The following is a 21,480-nucleotide window of genomic DNA, read 5'->3' as shown; positions in this document are numbered from 1 at the left end:
CCGGCTCCCGCATCCTGGCGCGGCTGCGCGCCGACTCGAGCAGCCCGAGTCAGAGCGAGTCGCAGTCGGAGCCCGCTCCTGGCGGCCAGGCGGCCCGCCATTCCAGCAATGGCTCCAGCAGCCAGGGTGAGGTTGCAGGCAGGATTGTGCGCTCCTCTGTGGTCGGTTTGATTGGTCAGCTGCCATCCTAGTGATAAACCTTGGTGTTATTTTACATGTTGGTATTGATATTCTGAAATATCGATAGTGGGACAAACGGCCCAACGTTCTTAAATTCATGCTGTTTATTTTCCAAGCCATTGACATTTGGAGCACCTGCATGCGGTACTCCACGACGGCATGTCGGCGCGCGATGCGTTCATCTGATCCCAGTCGCCGCCATGCTCACCTCTGGGGTCCGTCCCGGCCTTAAATTGACCATCCCCTGACTCGACCCAACCCAGCCTGACCTTGCCTGATCTGGCCAAACCTGACCGGAGTCACCTGTGATGACAGAGGGCGAGGGACGGCGTCGCAGTTCGCGCCGTTCGCGCGCTCGCGCCCCCGACTTCAGGCGTCTACTGGAGGCCGATCCAGATGACCCGGACCAGGCGTCTGAGGTCCCTCTCGCGTCCGAGGACAGCGCGTCCGACGGCGACTGGACGCCCAACAAGGCTGCGCCGGTGAGATGGGCCGTGCTCCTCTGGTGGCCTGGGAGGCGTCATTCGATGTGGACGTGTGCGATCTGCTATAAAGTTCTGATGGCTGATGGCATGGCATGACATTGATGAGTGACGGGCTGCTGCTCAAAGATGCCCAACCTATGTTGTGTGTTGCATGGTGTTTGGGAGTCAATATTCGAAGCCCTTTTATATGTGCGCTGAATCGACCAATGTCTGGTTGTTTTACAATGTGTTGTTTCTGTGGTCCGCTAGTTGTGGTCGTCGTGTCAGGCGTTGTCCATGATCAGTGCAACCTTTCATGTGTTGTTTGCGTGACCTGTCGCGTTTGGTCTGTATCGCCAGCTGTGTGCAATCGACGCCTCGTGCATGGAATAGGTGGGCGGTGCGCCGGCCAGAGTGCGGCGGCTGATCGGAGCTCGGCCGTCCGCAGGAGGACGCGGCCAGCTCGGGCGAGGAGGAGGCGTCCGGTCCGGCGACGGAGCGGACCGCCCACTCGGACAAGGGTCGAGGTCAGGTTACAAAGTACAAGTTGCCCGAGGCCGTGGCGGCGGCAGTGCACACGCCCAAGGCGCCGGTCCAGGGCACCAACTCCAGTCTCAAGGTGAGGTCCCGGTGCCGCTGCCAGAGCGACACCAGACTCGGACCACATGGTCACGTGGGTTTTTGTTGTTACATTCACTCACGCCTATCATTTTGGGGTGAAATCGAAACACATAAGGTAGGAAGTCTCTAAACCAGGGAGCATTTCTCAGGCTCAACCCTCGCCGGGCTCCATGGAGGCGTAACAGTTCGTGTGTTTTGTTTTCGTTTTGTTTGTTTGTAAATCTTTCTTTCTAGCTGCATCTTGCATCTTGTTCATAGCCTTCTGTTATCTGCCCCACTAACCTTTTGTCGCGCGGGTTAGATTGTAAGTCGAGCATGCGACGTGGGAAGCAGGGAGCCATCACCCAGGTTTCGTTTCAAGCGCTTCAGCTCGTTAGTGATCGCTTTAGCTGCTCGTCTTTGGCATTCGTCGTTTCATTATTTTGTCGTCCGCTGGAGCCCTGGCCTCGTGCGGAAGACCTCTGCCCTTCGCCCGTGCTGTGATTTCTGGCTGCCTTACCACCGGCGTCGTCTTGCGGACGCCCCTGCCCCCGCCAGGTTGGTGACTTCCTAATCAGCATGGAGGACGCCAACCTAGACCGGCCGCCCATCTGGCGCATTGACGGCAAGTTCCTCATCCAGAAGTACGAGCCTATAAAAGGCAAGGGCCAGCGCCTCTACAAGAACATGGCCACGGTGGGTGGCTCACGTGTGAACACTACATTGGTGTTCGACAGTCAACGGCTTCCGTGAAGCAGTTCTTTGTGTGCTATCTTTTCTGGTGGTCTAACGTACTGTGCTATGGCACACGCGTATTGGGCCACGAAGTGTTGTTTGTAAGGACTTAGGGCCCGTCTGGAACGGCCCCAGGGATGATCGGCAGTTTGTTGGGGGGGGGGGGGGGGGGGGGGGGGGGATCTCATGCCCGGATGGAGAGATCTAGCTCCACAGAGTACGTTCGTTTTGGTATTTAGTATCAATTTAAACGCGCTGGCGTGTAGCGCGTGTGAATGATGACCTGGTCAAATGCAACCTGACTCAATGCGTTCCATAGTATTTTCCTGTGACGCTGCCGGTTCGGGACACCCTCTTTCTGTGACGCTGTCACCCCCGGATCTCTCACTATGACGCTGTGGGCCCCGGACCGCCTCTCACTGTGACACTGTGGATCCCGGACCTCCTCTCACTGTAACGCTGTCGGTCCCGGAACCTCTCTCACTGTGACGTTGTCGGTCCCGGACCCCTCCCTCTGTGACGCTGTGGGTCCCGGAACTTCTCTCACTGTGACGCTGTCGGTCCCGGACCCCTCTCACTGTGACGCTGTCGGCCCGGACCTCTCTCACTATGACGCTGTGGGTCCCGGACCGCCCCTCATTGTGACGCTGTCGGTCCCGGACCTCCTCTCACTGTGACGCTGTCGGTCCCGGAACTTCTCTCACTGTGGCGCTGTCGGTCCCGGACCTCGCTCACTATGACACTGTTTATCCCAAACCTCCTCTCACAGTAACGATGTCGGTCCCGGACCTCCTTTCACAGTAACGATGTCGGCTCCGGACCTCCTCTCACTGTGACGCTGTCGATCCCGGAACTTCTCTCACTGTGACGCTGTCGGTCCCGAACCCCTCTCACTGTGACGCTGTCGGTCCCGGACCTCGCTCACTATGACGCTGTGGGTCCCGGACCGCCTCTCATTGTGACGTCGTCGGTCCCTGGACCCCCTCTTTATGTGACGCTGTCGGTCCCGGACCTCCTCTCACTATGACGCTGTGGGTCCCGGACCTCCTCTCACTGTGACCCTGTCGGTCCCGGACTTCCTCTCACTGTGACGCTGTGGGTCCCGGATCTCATCTCACTGTGACACTGTCGGTCCCGGACCCCCCCCCCCCCCCGCCCCTCGTTATCATTGTCCCGACCGTGACGACGGGCTCTTGTTCCCTGGGGCGTTGCAGTACATGAGCTGGTCGTCGAACGCGGACAAGTTCCGGCCGGTCACCGTGCGCTACCACCAGATGGGGCGCAACGAGATCATTGTCGAGCTGATGGATAACCCGCACAGCGCCACTTTCAAGTGAGCCGTCTCTCCGTAGTCCCCGCCTATCGGCTACTCCACCCAGCCCCGTCCGTATTTAGACGGTGCTGTGCTTGCCTTAAGCCTGTCTAGCTAGGCTCATCGCCCGCGACTCTGTAACGCGTCGTGATATTGGTGCATTGATGTCCCATTTACGGATGTCGATGCGGAATTGGTGGGAGGCGAAAAGGGCTTTTTGAGTGTCACTTGGTTTGGTAGCCAGCGTTTTCATTCTGGCCCCTGGCGAACGACGTATCTACGCGGGTGTGACCCAGACAAAGCGTCACATTATTACCATACATCTTAGGCCATGCGTTTCTGTTTTGGCTTGCCAATCTTGTGGATACAAAATAGTTGACATGATGATGTGACATGTTGGCGCGAGCGCTTGTGCGCTTTCCGGGTGACACCACGACAAGCCTGCTTGATAGACGACTGAAGTGGTCATCGATTAACCTGTCTGCTCTTGATCACTAATGCCATTCATGGGGCTTCCAGTATGTCCAAGATGTTGTCGATAGAAGAGACAAGCAAGCATCTGGAGAGCTTCGAGATCTACATACAGACGCTGATCTCACAGGCGCTTGACCCTAACTTCCTGCTGGAGATCACAGAAGAGGGAGGTGCGTCTGTGCTGTGACGGCATGGTTGGTTTGTTCCGGTGGGCCGGGGCTGCCGTTTGGCTCGGAAAGCGTGTCGTCAAGGTCGTCAGACACGAACACTGGGGTCTGGCTTAGGGGTCAGGTTCGGCTGTTAGCTGCGCGCCTGTGACTAACCTCTGCAATCGAACTGTTTCCTGACCTCCATCAGCTTGGGATCCTCCATTTGTCATACCTTGGCTGCTTGCCATTGACTGATATTGGGTTCTAGATGTTGCAGCGGATTACTCTGGGAAGTTTGAAGGACTTCATTGACTGGTGACTCCTTTTGGGGGTAACGGATTTGGTTGCTTTCTGAGGAAGGTGACTGTAATTTGCTTTAATGCGCTGTTTGTACCCTTTTTGTGTCTCATTCCCTTGCCAGTATGGCGCATTTTGGGTTGTGTCATGAAATGGAGCAAGACCCTAACACAAATTGTTGGAAATTGGTTGTAAAGTGAAGACCAACGTTATTTGTAAAAACGGCCCTTATTTCAGTGGTTTCCTCTCGCAATTTTTTGCGTGTATTTTCACATGATTGACTTTTGCCATGTGCTCATCGTGGACCGCTTCTGGATAAGATAGTCGATCTTAATGTAAGCGAACGTGCTCTTAGGATGCGAGCCGGCACATGAGGAACTTACCCGACATACAGATTCCTGGTTCCTGTTGGCTCCTCACAAAGGCAGGACCATTATTTTTGGTTCCTGTTAATTACTCACAAACCGCCCGATCCCGATTCCTGTTTGTCAGGCCTTTGTTGAACATTATTATGTCGTCCTTGATAGCTGGGGTCGGATCTCGGCAAGTACATAATCACCTGACATCCGGAAGTAAGACGGGAAGCCGCTTACTGTATTTATTTCGCCTGTTCGATCCAATGCTAACTGCAGCTGGTCAGCTGACAGGCTGGCAGATGGCAATCGCCTTTATGAAGCGTGATGCGGTTCTTGATGCTCCTCAATTCACAATCACATTGTGTGTTTGTATTTCCAGATGAATATTTTATGAAGAATGTTAACATTGTGAAAGGAATCAGCGAAGCAAGAAAAAAGAAGATATTGGAGCTGAAATCCTGGGATGAGAAAACGCAGGTTTGTGTTTTCTTTCATGAGCACGGGCATTCACAATTTGATGGGAATGGCTGGCACATGTATTTTGCGAATTCCGTTGTTGATTATCAAGATGGATGGAGTATGTATGGGCTCCTAACCAGTTAGGAATTTGGGAGGAGAGGTTATAATCTTTTGGGAGCTTTTTTGGGTGACGTTCAGAGCATCCTTTTCCATGCAACGGTCAAATGAGTCGTTTTGGATTATGTGACGTTGGGGACTTCACGGCGTTTCTCCTCTCCCTCCCCTGTGGTCGAGCTATGCTTGAACGAGGTTGACGTAAGCTAATTTTATCCTTCCTGAAGAAACGCGCTCTCCGTTGTTTGTTTTTTTAAGATGTAGTCCGAGCCCTTTGTGAGCTGGATGGATTTCCAGTATCAGCGCGGACGCTGAGCGGAACTTGTTAAAGTTACTTGTTGTGAGCCCTCACCCCACCATCCGGGAAAGCCGCGTCGACAGCGTAATGTTCTTGGAGGGCGGGGGGGGGGGGGGGGGCCGGGGGGTAGGAGGGGAAAACCTGGCGTGCCGCAGCGCCGCAACGATCGCCACCGTCCGCCCGTCCTCTGGCGTCACGGCGTCACGTGGCCATTAGCGCAGCCGCTGTGACCAACTGCAGGCTGTCTTTCAATAGCCAGTAGCGAGCGCCTAAAGCGATCGAAATCCACCCCGCCACGGCTGGATGAATCGAAAAGCGGGCGATCAGACCGACTGCTAAATTGGAATAGACTATTGTGGGTATCGGGACCAGCTTTGTTCGCATTTTTACACTGATGTTATTTGCTAGATTTCATCTTGTTAAGAAAACAGCATTCACTATGCCAAGTTGCGACAGGTGCATGTGTCTGATCTCAAATGCCTTCATAACAAATGACAACTGAACAGGTATACCAGCTTTCAAAATTCGCTCGTTTCACGCTTTTTCTGAATAATACCGTGAAAGTTTTACATTTACGACCCAAGACACCCAGCCCACAATCCGACCTTGTCTACGTAGACGTTTCTATGCGTCGCATTGTGATACATTGCCACGCTCGCCTCTTTAACTCGTTAACTGTCCACGCCCCCTTCGAATCTGTAAAAGCATTCTCTTGCGGCGGTAAGACGCTGCCTCTGGTGAATGGGTCGACCAGGCTGCCCTGTAGCTCCCAGCTGCGTGCGTCCGTTGCTCCAGCTGTAGTGGGTCGTCGCCGCGCCTCACCAGAACACGGACGCATGCGTACATTCTGGGCGCCTGACGCCATTGGCTCTGTGCCAGACGTAACTGCTTGACGTGGGTCAGGCCCTTAGCCCTGGTTTGCTCAAGCCCAGGCTCAAGTGTTCTGATAAAGCAACGGATTTCTTAAGGGAAGCCCGCCGCTGCTCGACGCTCAACATTGTAAAACTCTGCCTAGCACACGGTAGCGTGACATACAGTTTGAGCTTGACCTGCCGCTGTTGCCGGAGCTGAAGCTGACGCTGACGACGCTCGCCTGCCCCGCAGTCGGATCTGGACACGCTGCCGGTGCTAGAGCTGGTGCTGCTGCGCAACGTGCCGCCGTCCGAGTGCGCCATCTGCCACCAGATGGCCAACGCCCGCCTGGTGCACATGTACGGCCGGCCGTACGACCCCACCAGCCTGCAGCCTCTGGTCGAAGCGCCTGCCGCCGCCGCCACACGCTGCCAGTACAACATGTGCAGCTTCTGCGCGGGCCTGGCTGACCTCTACCACAAGGTGGAGTGGGCTGTGTGTGTGTGTGGAGGGGGGGGGGGGGGGGGAGGAGAGGAAGGGAGGGACGGGAAAGATGCATTAGATGTCTTCATTGAGGGTGTGCATGATGGCGCTATACCGGTGACAAGGCGTTGGCCCGCATTCTTGCTGTCAGTTTCGACTAGCCATGTTATCTTCCTGTTATGGCGGCATTGGTTCCAGCGCTGCTCACCGTTTCCACCGACGAGACCGCCGGTATTTTATGTCGATATCTTCCTTCGCGTTGCGCACCGCCCATTGCCCACTGGAGTCCATGGGCCCGTTCGCACTCAGCACCACTGACGAGGCGGGTCGGTCAGGTGGTCCACCAGACGTTCCATCTGTACCTGCGCTGCTGCGAGAAGGTGGCCGCCCGTCGCAGGGAGGCGCCCGACGAAGACTCGACACACATTCTCAACGACATCCTGGCCGAGGAGTCCTGGCTATCGAAGGTACCGCCATTGCCCAGCCCCGAGTGCTATAGTCAAGTTACAAAAGTGGTGACCGTGCAATGTGACCCTACAGGAGACGTTCTTCGTGAAGATATGTTCTATGTTATAAAATAAACCAAATTAGCTTGTTGCTCTTTGTGCAACCATGAGCATTTTTCACAATTCAAAATGTCGGTTGCCGCCTTCTTGAATGCTAATGAATTTTCATATTTTGATCCGGATGACACAGATAGTCGTCTAATGTCTCTTTCTGAGGGATTTTCTTGGGCGACGAGTCCATTTATGAAGTTATTTTTGGATTGCGAGGTGAGCAAATTACTAGCAAACATGACAAACACACACATTGGAACAACGTATGCAAATTAAATGTAGTATTTTCATAATGGTAAGCGGGGATTCAAATGAGATTTCTCTCACAGGGTCGGCCACTTCAAATAGAAATTCTAAGCTATTCAGGATTTAGAGAAAACTGATATTACTCATCAAATCGCACTTGTCTGGTGTAACCAACAGTGAAATTAAGTGAAAGTAGCAACCCAGCCAATTTGCCCCCCCCCCCCCTAGATGCACAAAACTAGTTACATAGAAGACCTCTGTCAAAAGTTCACGGCAGGTGACGTAGCAGGGTCTCGTGTAAGAAGCATAATGATGACAGCGTAACTATACGTATCCAACCAAGTCAAAAGCCTCTCCTATGGTACATGTGCTGTGTGTATAACACATGCTGACATAATTATAGTATATAACACATGCAACGTTTTGATTGGTACCCTTCCAGTGAGTACGAGAAGACAACCAATGACATATATTGATTAACAGAGGGGATCTTAGTGATTCATGATCAAGTTTGACCTCTAACTTTTCATAAGACCTCGACTACTCAAGCAGGCCGCCTGCCCAACGGCATGCTATTTTCTTGGTCCTGCTGCCTGGTCAGGCGTCTCCAGCGCATATTGCAAGGCGCATGCCTCAAATAGTCAATAAGTACTTTCTTTAGTTGTTGCATTCCTCGTCAAACGAGGTATCTGCTTTCGAGGCTACCGCTCCGATATCGCCACGCTGTCGCTAAACTAGTGGTCCGTGCGGTGACGTCCGTTTCGACAAGTTATCGCTTGCGCAGACGTTCGGTGATTTAGAGCGTTGGGAGACACGGACATTGGCTAAAGACCAGGCTGGACATCTGTGTGATTATTGTTTCGCATTGCAGACGTTCAGTGACGTGCAGCTGGTGTGGGGAGACGTTGACCAGATTTACACGGCCGCCAAGGAGGAGGAAGAGGAGGAAAAAAATGAGGGTGGCGCTTCCTCCTCCGGCCGCTAGGCCTGGGAATTGCCATCACTGCCTCCCGTCCAGGCTAGGGCCCACGGGAGACCCCCTCAGGTCGGCCCACAGGCGGGCAAGGGGTGCGTGCCTTGGTGTGTCGCGTCGGCGGCGTTTGATTGGTGGAGACTGGCGCTGTGCCGTCCGGTACTACACCCAGCTGCGGCTCTTTTGGGCGATTTTGAATCCACGTCCAGTGTGTGAAATATCAGCGGGCCGATGTGCTCGGAAACTGCCATTTTGTAATTGTGGAGGCGCTGTGCCCTCAGGGCAGGTTTGCACCGTGATGGTCAACTGCCCGCCCGCTCAAGACTGGTGATCGTGCATGACTGGCCATCATCGCGTGCATCGGAACGCTTGCCGTTCGCTTTTGTGCTGAGAGCTTGTGGTCTTACGTCCCTATTGTGTCGGTCGTGATCCTGACGATATATTATTGCAAGTTATGTTTTGTTTTATAGTGGGCGACTTCGGGCTCGCTGACAGCGTTGGTCATTTGACGCCCATTACGACGTGTGAGTCTGGTTTCCATATGGATGAAACAGATCTACCGAGGTAAAATGAACAAAGCAGTTAAAAAACTAAAAGTTGTCTTCCGGGGAAGAAACAGCAACTCGAACAAAGATGAGTTCGTCCTTGGCTTGACTTGAGACGTGTGCTAGGAAGAAAAGGATAACGGAGATTGAGCTTAAGTTTCTAAATGGTATTGAGCGGCACAGGCGACGGGACACAAAAGGCATGAAGATGATTGGAGGACCAGCCAAGGAGGAGGATAAAGAACAGCAGGAAAGGCCAGAACTGTGAGGACAAGCGGGTCACGATGAAAGACGAAGGGGGACGTAGATGGGCTGACGAGTTGAATGGCAGGACAGGAGTCGAGAAGGAGCTCCTATTGCCGGGGTAGAAAATGAGTAGTTTGAGCAAGCGAGGCCGGGCTGAGGGGCTTCTACTGCAGCTGGTACAGACTGGAGGGCAGATTGAGCAGGAGAGACCAGGCTGACGTAGGGTTCCTACTGCAGGGGGTAGAGAATGAGGAGCACATTGAGCAGGAGAGACCAGGCTGAGGTAGGGTTCCAACTGCAGGGGGTGGAGAATGAGGAGCACATGAGGCAGGAGAGGCCAGGCCGAGGTAGGGTTCCAACCGCAGGGGGTTAGAGAATGATGAGCACATTGAGCAGGAGGGGCCAGGCAGGACGGATTTTTAAGAGCAAGATTCAGTGCAGGGCAAGCCTGACCAGAATAGCCATAAGATAGCTGCACCCAGTCGCCTGGAAGGGACCCTGGCCACATCTTATCCGGGGAAACCGATCAGGTCGACCGACCATCCCTCTGGACGCATCCTACTTGGTAGTGATCAGGGCTAAGGTGAAGATGCCAGGGTCAAGAAGATGAAGATGACCGTGCAGACAGGGGGGGGGGGGGGGGCACATAAGGTGCGCTATGATTGACTACAGGATTGACAAGAAGGCAAGAGTGTCGAGATGAAGTAGGAATATATCTGACTACGGCGCCCGTATAGTCCGCCACTTAAATAATCACGATGGTGTTTCTCACGTACCGCTTGCGTTGGCTTGGGCGTAAATACCTGAATGATCACCGAACGGGACATGATGACCATGCGAAACATCCCGTCGAACACCCGTGCACCCCACGCATCGCGCGAACGGGTGGTCGGTGGGCGCCCTGGAGACCGTATGTGCCACTCGCTGCACAGCTGAAGGTATGTCGCAGCTCCCGCGAGCGCGCACTACGTTCGCACGCCGATCATGTTACTGCCGAGCGATTCGCGTGTGGAATTCGCTGCCTATCAGGCGTCAAACATCACGTCACCGTGGTTGGTGGTTGTTCTGTAAACATCTGTCTGAAAGGCACTGTTTGATGAGTCAATCCGGTCTAGAGATGGCAGTTGCTTCCTCACACTAAGTTCGACAGTGAATTTCAAGGCTGACTCGCCCGATAAGTTTTGCACACAGATATTAGAGCTGCTCCAGGATTCCCTAGCAGGGAGTCCATCGCAGCCGTATCAGCCTGTAATTATACGTTGCGTCCAGGGTCGTTAACAAATAAACATATCCGTTTCGATAAAGGCATGTAACCGAAATATCAAACATCTATCTTTGACTTTCCTGGTTGTTCTACTATGAACAAGGCTATTAGAGCTGTCTTATTTATCTGTATAATTTTTCTTGCGAATACACTTAACAAGTTACGTAATTAAGCTGTCCATGTGAGGCCCCTAGTGATTGTGATCCCGCGCGACGACTTCCCGGTAGACTATTCCCCCATTCGTCTTGCTTGCTATCATCTTTAACGCATTCGCCTGTAACTGACCGTCTGGGCAGGTTCCGCACCGCATTCTCCTGCTCACGCACCGCAATTTTCAATCACATCACTCGCAATGATGGTGCTGTATTACCAAAATAGGCACAGCGAACGTAGAACGATTGACAATCAAATGCAACCACGCACCAACGCTCTGCCAACAAAAAATCCGGCCCGCGCCGGACGCTGCCCGGCCGATGTGCAATGACGAGTACATAAGATGTGGATGTGCGCCGCCGCTTCGACCCCCGCTCGCAGGACGCCGAGGGTGGTGACTGGTCCTTCCTCCACTGTCGAGACACCGGGGGTGGTGACTGGTCCTTCCTCCACCGTCGAGACTACCGGGGGTGGTGACTGATCCTTCCTCCACCGTCGAGACTACCGGGGGTGGTGGACTGATCCTTCCTCCACCGTCGGAATACCGGAGGTGGTGACTGATCCTCCACGGTCAGGGCACCGGGGGTGGTGACTGGCCCTTCCTCCCTCGTCTATGACGTCTCCATGCTGGTGCCGTCACCATCACCTGCGACAGCCAAAGAGCACCCACCGTCAGCGCGGTGTTCGCGGACAATAGCGAGTCGTCGACGGGTTGCACCGAATGCATACGGGTTGCTCCAGCGCACCGAATATTGTACATAAATGTCACTCTGTCCAAAATAATCCAGCTTTTTGCATGACCGTCCGCGGCAACAAGCCTGTAGCACCACAGGGCATCCCTGCATCAGCTGTCCTGTGACCTACCAGTCAGGAAGGCTGGCTTGAGACACATGGCCATTGCCCACGGAATTCACGAGTGGAATAACTGTTTGCACTCTGGTCCTGGTCTGATGTGTCTGACATGTGCACAACGTTTCAGCCAATTTATTTTACCGCCATCAGGTGAAACTATTGGTGAGGCTACGGGCCAACAGCTGAGGACGTGCAGAGTGCTCCAGGGATTGTGCTGAAGAGCTGCGTTATGGACTGGATCCCCAACACGCTTGTTCCATTCCCGTGCGCTCTCATAGGAATCAAGATCCAGGATCTTTGGTTTGTCGAAAGATCCAGCAGGAAGCAGGATCCAGGATTTTGTGTTGTGGAAAGAACCAGTGAGTCAAGATCCAGAACAACAGGTTTGCGTCAAAAGATTTCCACAAGAACCAGGATCCAGGCTTTTGTTTCACCGAAAGACCCCATGAGAACCACCCTCCGGGCTCTTGTTTAGTCGAAGGGACCAGTGGGAACCAGGAACCAAAACCGGAAACCAGGCGCATGTCTGCACCTTGCAAATAATTTCGAAACCAGCTCGAGACAGTACAGTGAAACTGCAGTTTTGTGTAAAGCTTTGCAAGATATGATACCTAGTCAAAAAAGGGAAGTGTAGACAGTTTACCCTGATCCATGACTGACAAATTTTCATCAGAAACATCAAAACCCGCAAAAGGGCTTCCAATCCTAGACGTCTAAGTCAAGAGAACCAACAACATCTTCAGGACACCGGTGTACCGCGAACCAAAAGAAACCGGTCGCCACCTGAACTTCCTAGCCACAACATTCCACCACCTGGGCACAGGCCAGAAACGCATCGGGAGTTGCTTTCAACATCGCGCAACCGGTGAAGAGAAATGAGCCACCTAGCCGAGAAGTTCGGTCGGAACAGGTGCCCAAGAGGCTTCACAGACCGGAAGTCCAAAGAGCACGCTCCACAAGCAGGGCAGCCAAAACACAAATCAACAGCAAGAGTACTTTTTCCTCACAGGAGCTTAGCAGCAACGATCAGCAGAATATGGTGGACAATACAACACCAGGAGTCTTCACCAGGAGCTCAATGCTTCGAAGAGCACGTACCAGTCGCACCAGACAACTATGGAACATGCGAAGAGCTGCATCCAGACATGCCATGCAGCTGTGGCAGGTACTACAAAGGAGAGACCAATCGCCCCCCGTCAGTCAAACTGGAAGAGCATAGAAAGGCAACCATCCGGGAGGAGACTCGGAAGTCTAGAAAGCCACACATTCCTTCCCGGGGCTAAATAAAACACCTGGCGACCGCAGGACAACCCGCTGGATACCAACACACCAGACACGGGCGATGGTCCGACGATTTTTCCATCCGTGATATGGCGACCACGTCTGAATCCTTCCGTAAAGCTATGTCCACGGGATTCTCGCGTTCGGTCCCAGCACTTACCGATCTCGTTGAACATGAACTGGTCTTGGTAATCCTTGAGGAACTGCGACGAGCGCGTCTCGTCCAGGAACAGCGAGTACACACGCTTGACGTCCTCGATCTCGATCTGAAACGGGACGGCAGACCTAACTGACCGGCGCCACCTGCCGGACACTACACACTCGTCGCCGAAATGGCGCTCACCAATCCACCGACCACCCATCTCACAGCTGTCGTCAGCGGCGCACCTCGCAGAAGGCGACGACGCCGAGTCAGGCACAGACGCAGACGCGTCCGCCTCGGCGAGAGTCCGCTCCGGCCCGGTCTTACCTCTGACGAGCTGCGTTTGCGCGTCACCAGCGAGGCGAGCGTGATCAGCTGGATCACGTCCGCCTCGGCGAGAGTCCGTTCCGGCCCGGTCTTACCTCTGACGAGTTGCGTTTGCGCGTCACCAGCGAGGCGAGCGTGATCAGCTGGATCACACCCGCCTCGGCGAGAGTCCGCTCCGGCCCGGCCTTACCTCTGACGAGGTGCGTTTGAGCGCCGCCAGCGAGGCGAGCGCGATTAGCTGGATCACACCCGCCTCGGCGAGAGTCCGCTCCGGCCCGGCCTTACCTCTGACGAGTTGCGTTTGCGCGCCACCAGCGAGGCGAGCGTAATCAGCTGGATGGCGTAACGTAGCGACGTCTCCATGCCGATCCGGGTAAGCACGGTGAGCGCGTCGTCCGACATCTCGGCGTCCTCCTCCTCACACCTATCGGGCGCGGACGGGGCCGACCGTCACACGTCGCGGGCCCACCGGCGGCGACGGTGTGAGAACACGGGCGGCAGGCCGCGGGGTGGAGTCCGGGATACGACAGGACGCTGTACAGGGTTGGAGGTGCTGTACAGGGTCGGGGGTGCTGTCGGGGGCGCTGTCGGGGGTGCTGTCGGGGGTGCTGTACGGGATGCTGTACAGAGTCGGGCCAGCGCAAGACACAGCCATGCATGCATAACTGAGGAACATGTGTCCGTGGTAGAGGGCGCCACAAACGGAGGCGAGGCTATAAATATGCCGCCTAGGGGAGGGGGAGAGCCTGGTAATTTATTGGATATCAGCGGGCAGGAGGCTGACACCCAAGACTTTGATCGCCGGCCATACGCTGCACGTCAAGCGACCCTCATAGAAACACAGGAATCCTTCAAAATAGGACACAGATCACCCTTAACTGCATTTTTTGAGCCACTCCCATGTCTCGTATCGGGCGGCAAAAGTTCAACTTCCGTCAAGTAAAACATGTTCACTAGCCTGTGAAGAAGCGAAGGCAAACTTTCTCATCATTATTGTCAAACATCAGCATTTTTTGCATAGTTTTACACACAAAAGTTTCGACATCATCGGCAATTGTTACTAATGTCGATGTAGAAAATACACAATATCAGCATAATCACAAGTAAATTATTGGTGCATTTCTATTTTTCCCTTCACAAAGTTTTTACGCCGTCATAATTTCATGCAGTCCTGGGCGTATTTAGGCCCAACATAAGACAATCAGTAGCGAGTGATTTCAGCACCAACACATAGTGTGGCACGTTTCTGCGCAGTGGTACTTGCATTGTGACACCGTTTTAATACATAGCGTTGCAGCCGAATACAAAACGAGGCATCATATAATAATACGTCAAACCCACACAATATTTGGAAAACCACATTGGCAATAATTTTCGGCTTGTTCTAAGTAAAATACATTTAAGTTTTTTCTGGTGGGCCTAAGCCATTTCACACTGAATGTATCTAATGCTTCATATCACCTTACGAGCTACGTGGGTCGGATTATCTACCTCATGCAAATAGATAATCCAGCAGCCAGAACAGCTCAGCCCCAACGCCGGTTCCTTGAAAATACCGTGCACGAGGCCAGCTGGTCCAACAAGATACTTAAAAAAACGAGGAGAAAACCTTAAAAGGCTCTCCAATGGCATGGACCACTTTTACTGAAGCACTGCCACCAGGCTGTAACCGTCATATCCTATATCGCCGTGAACTATGAGGCACGACAGGCCCCCAGCCGGCGGCCCACCGTGACCTGTGAGGCATGGCAGGCCCACAGTCGACGGCCCACCGTGACCTGTGAGGCACGGCAGGCCCCCAGCCGGCAGCCCACCGTGACCTGTGGGGCACGGCAGGCCCACAGTCGACGGCCCACCGTGACCTGTGAGGCACGACAGGCCCCCAGCCGGCGGCCCACCGTGACCTGTGAGGCATGGCAGGCCCACAGTCGACGGCCCACCGTGACCTGTGGGGCACGGCAGGCCCCCAGCCGGCGGCCAGCGCCGTCGGAGGCGCACCTGATCTTGAGGATCTGCTTGGTCTCGCTCTCCTGGTACGGCCGGGTGGAGATGATAACGGTGCGGTCCAGCAGGTCGATGGGGACGCCGTGCGGCGAGCTGTAGCTGGTGCCGCGGATGCGCGTGATACCCCGGTTGGTGGCCATCACCAGGATCGGCGCCATCTCGTTCTCCAGCGCACGGTTCAGGAATGAGAAGCACTCGATGTCCAGCATGTGCACCTGGCGGAATTAGCAGCTCGGTGAGCCATGCGTCCCACACGTATACCATCGCTAGGGCGGTCTCAGAGAAGCTCATGTGTCATAAACTTAAAGATTTTACATCGACAAATCCGCGGCATATGAATCAGCATTCCTTAGCCGTACTTGATGAAGAAAGGCCCTGAGGTCCTGCTTTCTCAGCATTATGAGTTCGGAGTTGATGACGATGATGACCCTTATACCGATAGTTCGCTACCTTCAATATGTCGGGAGATGCTGGTTAAACAACGCTACCGAGGAACCATTGGTTATGTCATCAACACTCGACATTTGGAAGCTGTGCCGATGGTCATGATTCTCGTGATATAGAGCTCATGAGCTTTACATTAGCTCATGTCACCAGGCTCCAGACGATAAGCACAGCCTCCAAACGTGGCGTACTGACAACATAACATGAACATGAAACATGAAACATAACATGAAACATCAGTTCAATACAAAACAGCAGAGGAAAGAAGAGCAAGAGATGAGCCATGTCAAGATGACTGAGGCCTCTTACTTCGTCGATGAAGAGCACTCCTGGCACGATCTCTGCTTTGCCCTCCTCCCTCCACTCGGCCACTTTGGTGTTGATCTGGTCCCGTACCTCAGACTTTATCTCACCCGTGTCGCCTGGAGCGAGTCACGAGACTAAGCCAGAGACGATCACACGCACAGAACACGGCGAGAAAGGCTCACAACGCTCACAGAAACATCGCTCAGATTAGATCCAGAAGAGTCAAATCGGATGAAGTGTGCCCAATTTGACTTGATTTACAGAAGTCAAATTGGCTGGAATGTGCCCTCTACCCCCACTCACTTCCATCACTCCACTTCATGACATTTCCCAGCAACCTGCCCTCCCTACCCGATGCGTCCACAACCATACACGCACCCACTTCCCCTTCAACCACCCATCCACCCACACCCACACACACGGTGGCCACCGGGCCTAGCCGGCCGCGCCGCCGGGTGGGCCGGCGACGGGCGCGCCAGCGTGGCCGGCCACCCACCGGAGAACAGCGCCAGGAAGCCCTGCGTCCGGCTGTTGATGACGTCGATCTCGTGCAGCGTCACCGTGTGCACCACCTCCTTGCGCTTCTGCAGCTCGCCCTCGGGGCACTGCACGAAGCGCGTCTGGGGAGCCGTGGCGTCGTAGTCGCGCGCGCGCGTGAACGCACGGCCCAGCTTGGTGATCTTGCCAGTGGCCTTGTCAATGGTGATAACGTCACCAGCTTGCGCCTGAGAGAAAGAGGTCGGCGAGAGTCAGGGACGTGGCCGGCCGCCCGTGTCACGCAGAACGGTGTGAACGATGGCATATACTAGACAGCAAGAAGCATGCACCGAAGCCGCCTGACCGTCACACCGGAGATGAACAGGCTGCATCTGTGCTGCAGCGTTTGTGTGTGCTGTGCTGGAGGGCATAGACCCAAAATACAGAGCTCGTGAGCAGTCTGATGCAATCTATAGTTACTGCACGACTGAAACCTCAGATGTAAGTGAATCACCCTTTTTGTTGCAATATAGGATGCTATCTGCGCCACATTACACACCAGGATGTACGCCGACTGTGACAGCCTCACACATCAACGTTTATTATTGGTCATCTCGGCTCAGAACGTGCCTTCTCCTTGACAAGAGACTCGATCATCTTGGTGCCGAGGTCGTAGATGGTCTCCATCTCGGTGGTCTTGAGCGTCAGCTTGCCGACCTTGGCGCCGGTGCCGGAGGCGGGCCGGTCCACCTGGATCTCCACCACCTCTCCCTCAATGATTTCCGTCTCCTCCCTGGAGAGCAACAGCACGGCATGACATTACAGACAGTGCGGCCGTGCCCGCAGGTCAGTTGGTGACGCAATATCCCGAAGTGAGGCAGCTCTGTTGACCGGCAATCCCAGACAGCAGGGCTGATGGGACCCGTTCATGACGTTCAGCGGACAACTCAGCATGGGAGGCAGGCTGACATAAGGCCGGGCGTTGTTAGCGTATTACATACACGGCAAACTAAAATCTATCGGGAAAAGCCCGCAGTGGACTGTAGCTGCTCTAATGGGGCGCATGAGAGCCAGGATATGGCCAAACCCTGTCACTGACAGGAACTCTGCGCTTGAATCAATCCCTTAAAATCTGCATAGAATACACAGGGGTGCCACCTCTCGGCACCAGACGCGTAGTACAAACGTCCTCCATGTGCAAATTTTACAGTCCCCACATGCAGTAAAAGTGTAACAAATGTGCACACTTTTACAAACCTTTCTACAGATAGTTATTTCCAAAAACCCACCGAACATCCGATACTTCCTTTTACATTCAGTGAGGGGTCACAGCCCCTTGATCTCAATTACTACACCTATGGCTGACGGGTCACCACAGTGTGGCAATATTCGGCCACCTGGGTGGTAGCAGCATCGGCATCTATCGATGCTATTTATTACGTCCCCGGTTCGGGGTTCACAGCATGTCCTTCGTTCCTTTGCTCAAAATCGGACAATCAGCATCGAGCCGGGCGGCGGACAATCCAACACCGAGGGACTGACAAATCGGTCGGGCAGGTCAGATGTCGGGGTTCGGGGTCATGGGCAGTGGTTCAACAGCCGCCGAAATGTGCGTGCAGAGGCGCCGAGGAGGCAGAAGTCTGGCAGCGTGAAGTCATGACACCATAAACATCCAACCGAAGGAATTTTGGAATGCTGCATCCAAATGAAGTCAGTATGTTACAACGGACGTGAGAGCAGTGTATATTGTATCATTCTCCCAGCGTTAGATGGTTCATTCAATACCGTATATTTGTTGACTTAGAACTGCACCCGGTACGTACGCACTGCTCATCTAAAGCCAACTGCACAAGTTCATCCGTAACTGGTCAAACAGGGTCAGTCTGACAAGGGAAGGCCAAACTGAGGCTTCGGAGACGCCTCAAGAAGTGGAAAAGTAGTAATGGACGCTGCTGCTCGTGATCATGACACACGAGCAAGAGTCAGCAGACGGCAAGAAATGCGTGATTTATGGGGAGCTGAACTACTTTTTTGAAGATTCAGTACGAAATTTTGAAAACATGGACTTGTGAGATCAAAGCTCGCACGAACCGATCGTAAGATTCCAGGCCGACAGCAGAATTTGGTGACGAAAGCTCAATGCGTCGCAATGCTCGGGACAGTCCGCCCTGCCCTTTCACGCAACCCGACGTTTAGCGCGACCGCGGTGACCAACCGGCCGCCATCATGATGGCGTCTGTAAAGGGCTGCTTTGTTGTGTTTACCTCGCAAGTTTTGGCACGGTTATTAACGCCAAATAGCGAGCCCTTGAAGCGACTCCAACCCAACCCACCCTGAGTGGATGAACCGGAAGGCAGGCGCTCCAAACAACTGAGCAAGGGACAGGTGGTCTAACCGAGAGGGGCGCACACAGCTAGCATACTAAAGCGTTCCCTTGCTTGGTCAGATAAATCAAACATAATCTTGCTTGACTTTACCAAAAAGGGGTGCAGTCGCAACAGTAGTAACTGAGCAGCCTAGCATGTTGTTACAAACATATAGCAAATAAACAGAACTGTAGTTTACCAGGAGGAACCAACTACAGTCAACGAAAAATACAGCAATACCATCAGTTCCTGAACTGGAGGATGGTGGCAGCAGTGACTGAAGTGAGAGTGGCTGAATGGCATCACTTACTTGATTCGGACGCCGATGGACTTGCGGAAGGCCTGCATCAGCGCCTCCGTCTTGTTCATCTCCAGACTGTAGATCTCGGAACCGGACATGGAGGTGAAGGGTGTATCCTGTCCCAACGCCTGCGCCATGCCCATGGCCAACGCCGTCTTGCCTGGTATTCACAGATCACGGTCACACACGGCCAGGCAAGCCACGCGGACGCCTGCACTGGGTTTGTTGAGGGCAATTGGTCGTTTTCATCCTAATGTCCAAATTCAACTCCGTGGCGAGGTGACCCATTAACCATCCGCGTTTGTGGGAATCAGACTTGGATATATGTGTGCTAGAACTGCGATGGTGATGATCGCAATACTGCACTGAGCTCTAATGTGCATTGGTTGTCTGTCGTAGCATCACCGAAGGTTTGCAAGGAGACACAACCGAATGCCGATCATTTGCTACTGTCAAAAGCCTTGCCAATCCGAAAATCACAGAAAGAGTGCATACTTGATGTTCCGCCGGCACACAATCCAACCGCTACCGGCCACGGCAGCCAGCCCGCCCGCCCGTATCGAGCCAGCCCTCACCGGTCCCCGGTTGGCCAGCGATGAGGATAGCTCGGCCGGCAATCTTGCCCTCCTGGATCATCTGCAGGACGAGCCCGGCCGCGCGGCGCGCCACCGGCTGGCCGACCATGCCCTGCGAGACGGGCCGCGCCTCCAGCGCGTCGTCCAGGCCCAGGCCGCGGATGTGCGAGTGTGCGCCGACCCGCTCCAGGCGCGTCACCTCGCGCACCTCGGCAACCTTCTGAGCGGCCGCCTGCTCGGCCGCGCACGGAGAGGGGGACAGTCAGAGAGGCACAGCGTTCTGAGCGGCAGACTGCGCGGACGCGCACGGACAGAGGGACGGTCAGAGAAACACGGCGTTGTGAGCGGCAGACCGTGCAGCTGTAGACAGGCAGGCGGCCGTGGCAGTGAGATGGTGCTCTGTGAGGCTGACTGTGCGGCCGCAGACAGGCAGGGCAATGGTCACAGAGATGGTGTTCTGAGAGGCTGACTGCATGGCCACAGACGGGCGGGGCAGTGGTCACAGAGATGGTGTTCTGAGATGCTGACTGTGCAGCAGCGGACAGGCGGGGCATTGGTCAAAGAGGAAGTGTTCTGGGAGGCTGACTGTGTGCCCACAGATGGGCGGGGCAATGGTCAAAGAGATGGTGTTCTGAGAGGCCGACTGTGCTGTATGCATAGCGATCTGAAAGCCTAGCATGCCAATAGGCCTCCTAGTACACACACATGGCAATCATGAGAGAAAAGGAGAAATGAACCTTAGGAGTGGAAGCCAAAACACATGATGACAGTCTATGTTTCTGAATATATTTTCAATGGATGCTGGCAAGCCCATTTGGCTGACAGGATGCTGGTGCAGTAATGGTCAGATACCAGTATTAACAATACATAATATTGCTCATGCCAGTTTTCTGCCCCTGAGTCATCTTTTGCTATTAGAAACCAATATGCCAAGCTTTGTATGACCAAAAACATGCGGACAAAAACACTGCACTAAGACTTGTCCTGCGACCAGTTCCAAAAAAGTGCTGTCAGATCAAAATGTTAAAAATTTTCTCTGGTCTAGCACTGGTTTCAAACAACTGCTTTTTCACCAAGAAAGCCCAGGAGCCTTTCTAGACATCACCCTGCATGTGCATAATGAATCCAAGAGGAAACAAAACCAACCATGTAAACAAAACAAAGCACCCTTAACAACCACCACAATGAACAAATATCTGAGATGCCACAATTCAATCAGTGCAATAAGCACAAACTTACCGTAGCCATATCTGGTGGCAAAACAATAGTGGCTAGTGTTGATCAATCTTGGCTAAAAACAAACAATATCTGGATTCAGCCTGTAGTGGCTATCCTCTGCCAGTTGTTGACTGAAAACAAGCACGCCATAATGAATAAGTGAAAAGAATCATGCTGACATGATGCAGAGTTTCATACTTCACCAACCCATTTAAAATTGTTTTCATCATATGACAACCCATCCTTTTATGCTGTACAAGTTACGTGGTGCTGCTGCTGCCGCAACTGTTCCACCTGTGCGGTTGGGTGGGGCAGCTGGAATGCACCAGAAAATTTTATAAATGGACATGTCAGTTTACAGGTGATTTAATACGAAAACCTTCACACCTCATTCAGCACCAGTGACGCTCAGTCATCCCCCCTGGAAAGT

General features: G+C 53.7%; 2 protein-coding genes across 2 annotated transcripts; one reads left to right on the top strand and one right to left on the bottom strand.

Annotated features, from left to right (window-relative positions):
• LOC119107610 (proline-rich protein 12) lies at nucleotides 1-9,004 on the top strand. The gene is made up of 10 exons (XM_037231111.1): nucleotides 1-126; nucleotides 496-662; nucleotides 1,093-1,263; nucleotides 1,803-1,940; nucleotides 3,194-3,312; nucleotides 3,811-3,935; nucleotides 4,947-5,044; nucleotides 6,543-6,773; nucleotides 7,109-7,240; nucleotides 8,448-9,004. Exons 4-10 carry the CDS (start codon nucleotides 1,824-1,826, stop codon nucleotides 8,559-8,561), a joined length of 936 nt encoding a protein of 311 aa, XP_037087006.1. The 5' UTR covers nucleotides 1-126; nucleotides 496-662; nucleotides 1,093-1,263; nucleotides 1,803-1,823; the 3' UTR covers nucleotides 8,562-9,004.
• A 1,946-nt stretch (nucleotides 9,005-10,950) lies between these two features.
• Nucleotides 10,951-21,176, bottom strand: rept (RuvB-like helicase 2 rept). Its single transcript, XM_037232081.1, has 10 exons — nucleotides 21,072-21,176; nucleotides 19,833-20,064; nucleotides 19,267-19,417; nucleotides 17,221-17,383; nucleotides 16,610-16,838; nucleotides 16,117-16,229; nucleotides 15,358-15,578; nucleotides 13,645-13,783; nucleotides 13,051-13,156; nucleotides 10,951-11,403 (listed from the first exon to the last, which is right to left on the bottom strand). Exons 1-10 carry the CDS (start codon nucleotides 21,078-21,080, stop codon nucleotides 11,369-11,371), a joined length of 1,398 nt encoding a protein of 465 aa, XP_037087976.1. The 5' UTR covers nucleotides 21,081-21,176; the 3' UTR covers nucleotides 10,951-11,368.
• Between the last annotated feature and the right edge of the window lie 304 nt (nucleotides 21,177-21,480).

This window comes from Pollicipes pollicipes, unplaced genomic scaffold (genome assembly GCF_011947565.3).
Source record: "Pollicipes pollicipes isolate AB1234 unplaced genomic scaffold, Ppol_2.1 Scaffold_6686;HRSCAF=7923_pilon_pilon_pilon, whole genome shotgun sequence".
Lineage (NCBI taxonomy): Eukaryota > Metazoa > Arthropoda > Thecostraca > Pollicipedomorpha > Pollicipedidae > Pollicipes > Pollicipes pollicipes.
Note: the sequence above shows the minus strand (reverse complement) of the source record. Positions and strands in the feature narration are given on the sequence as shown.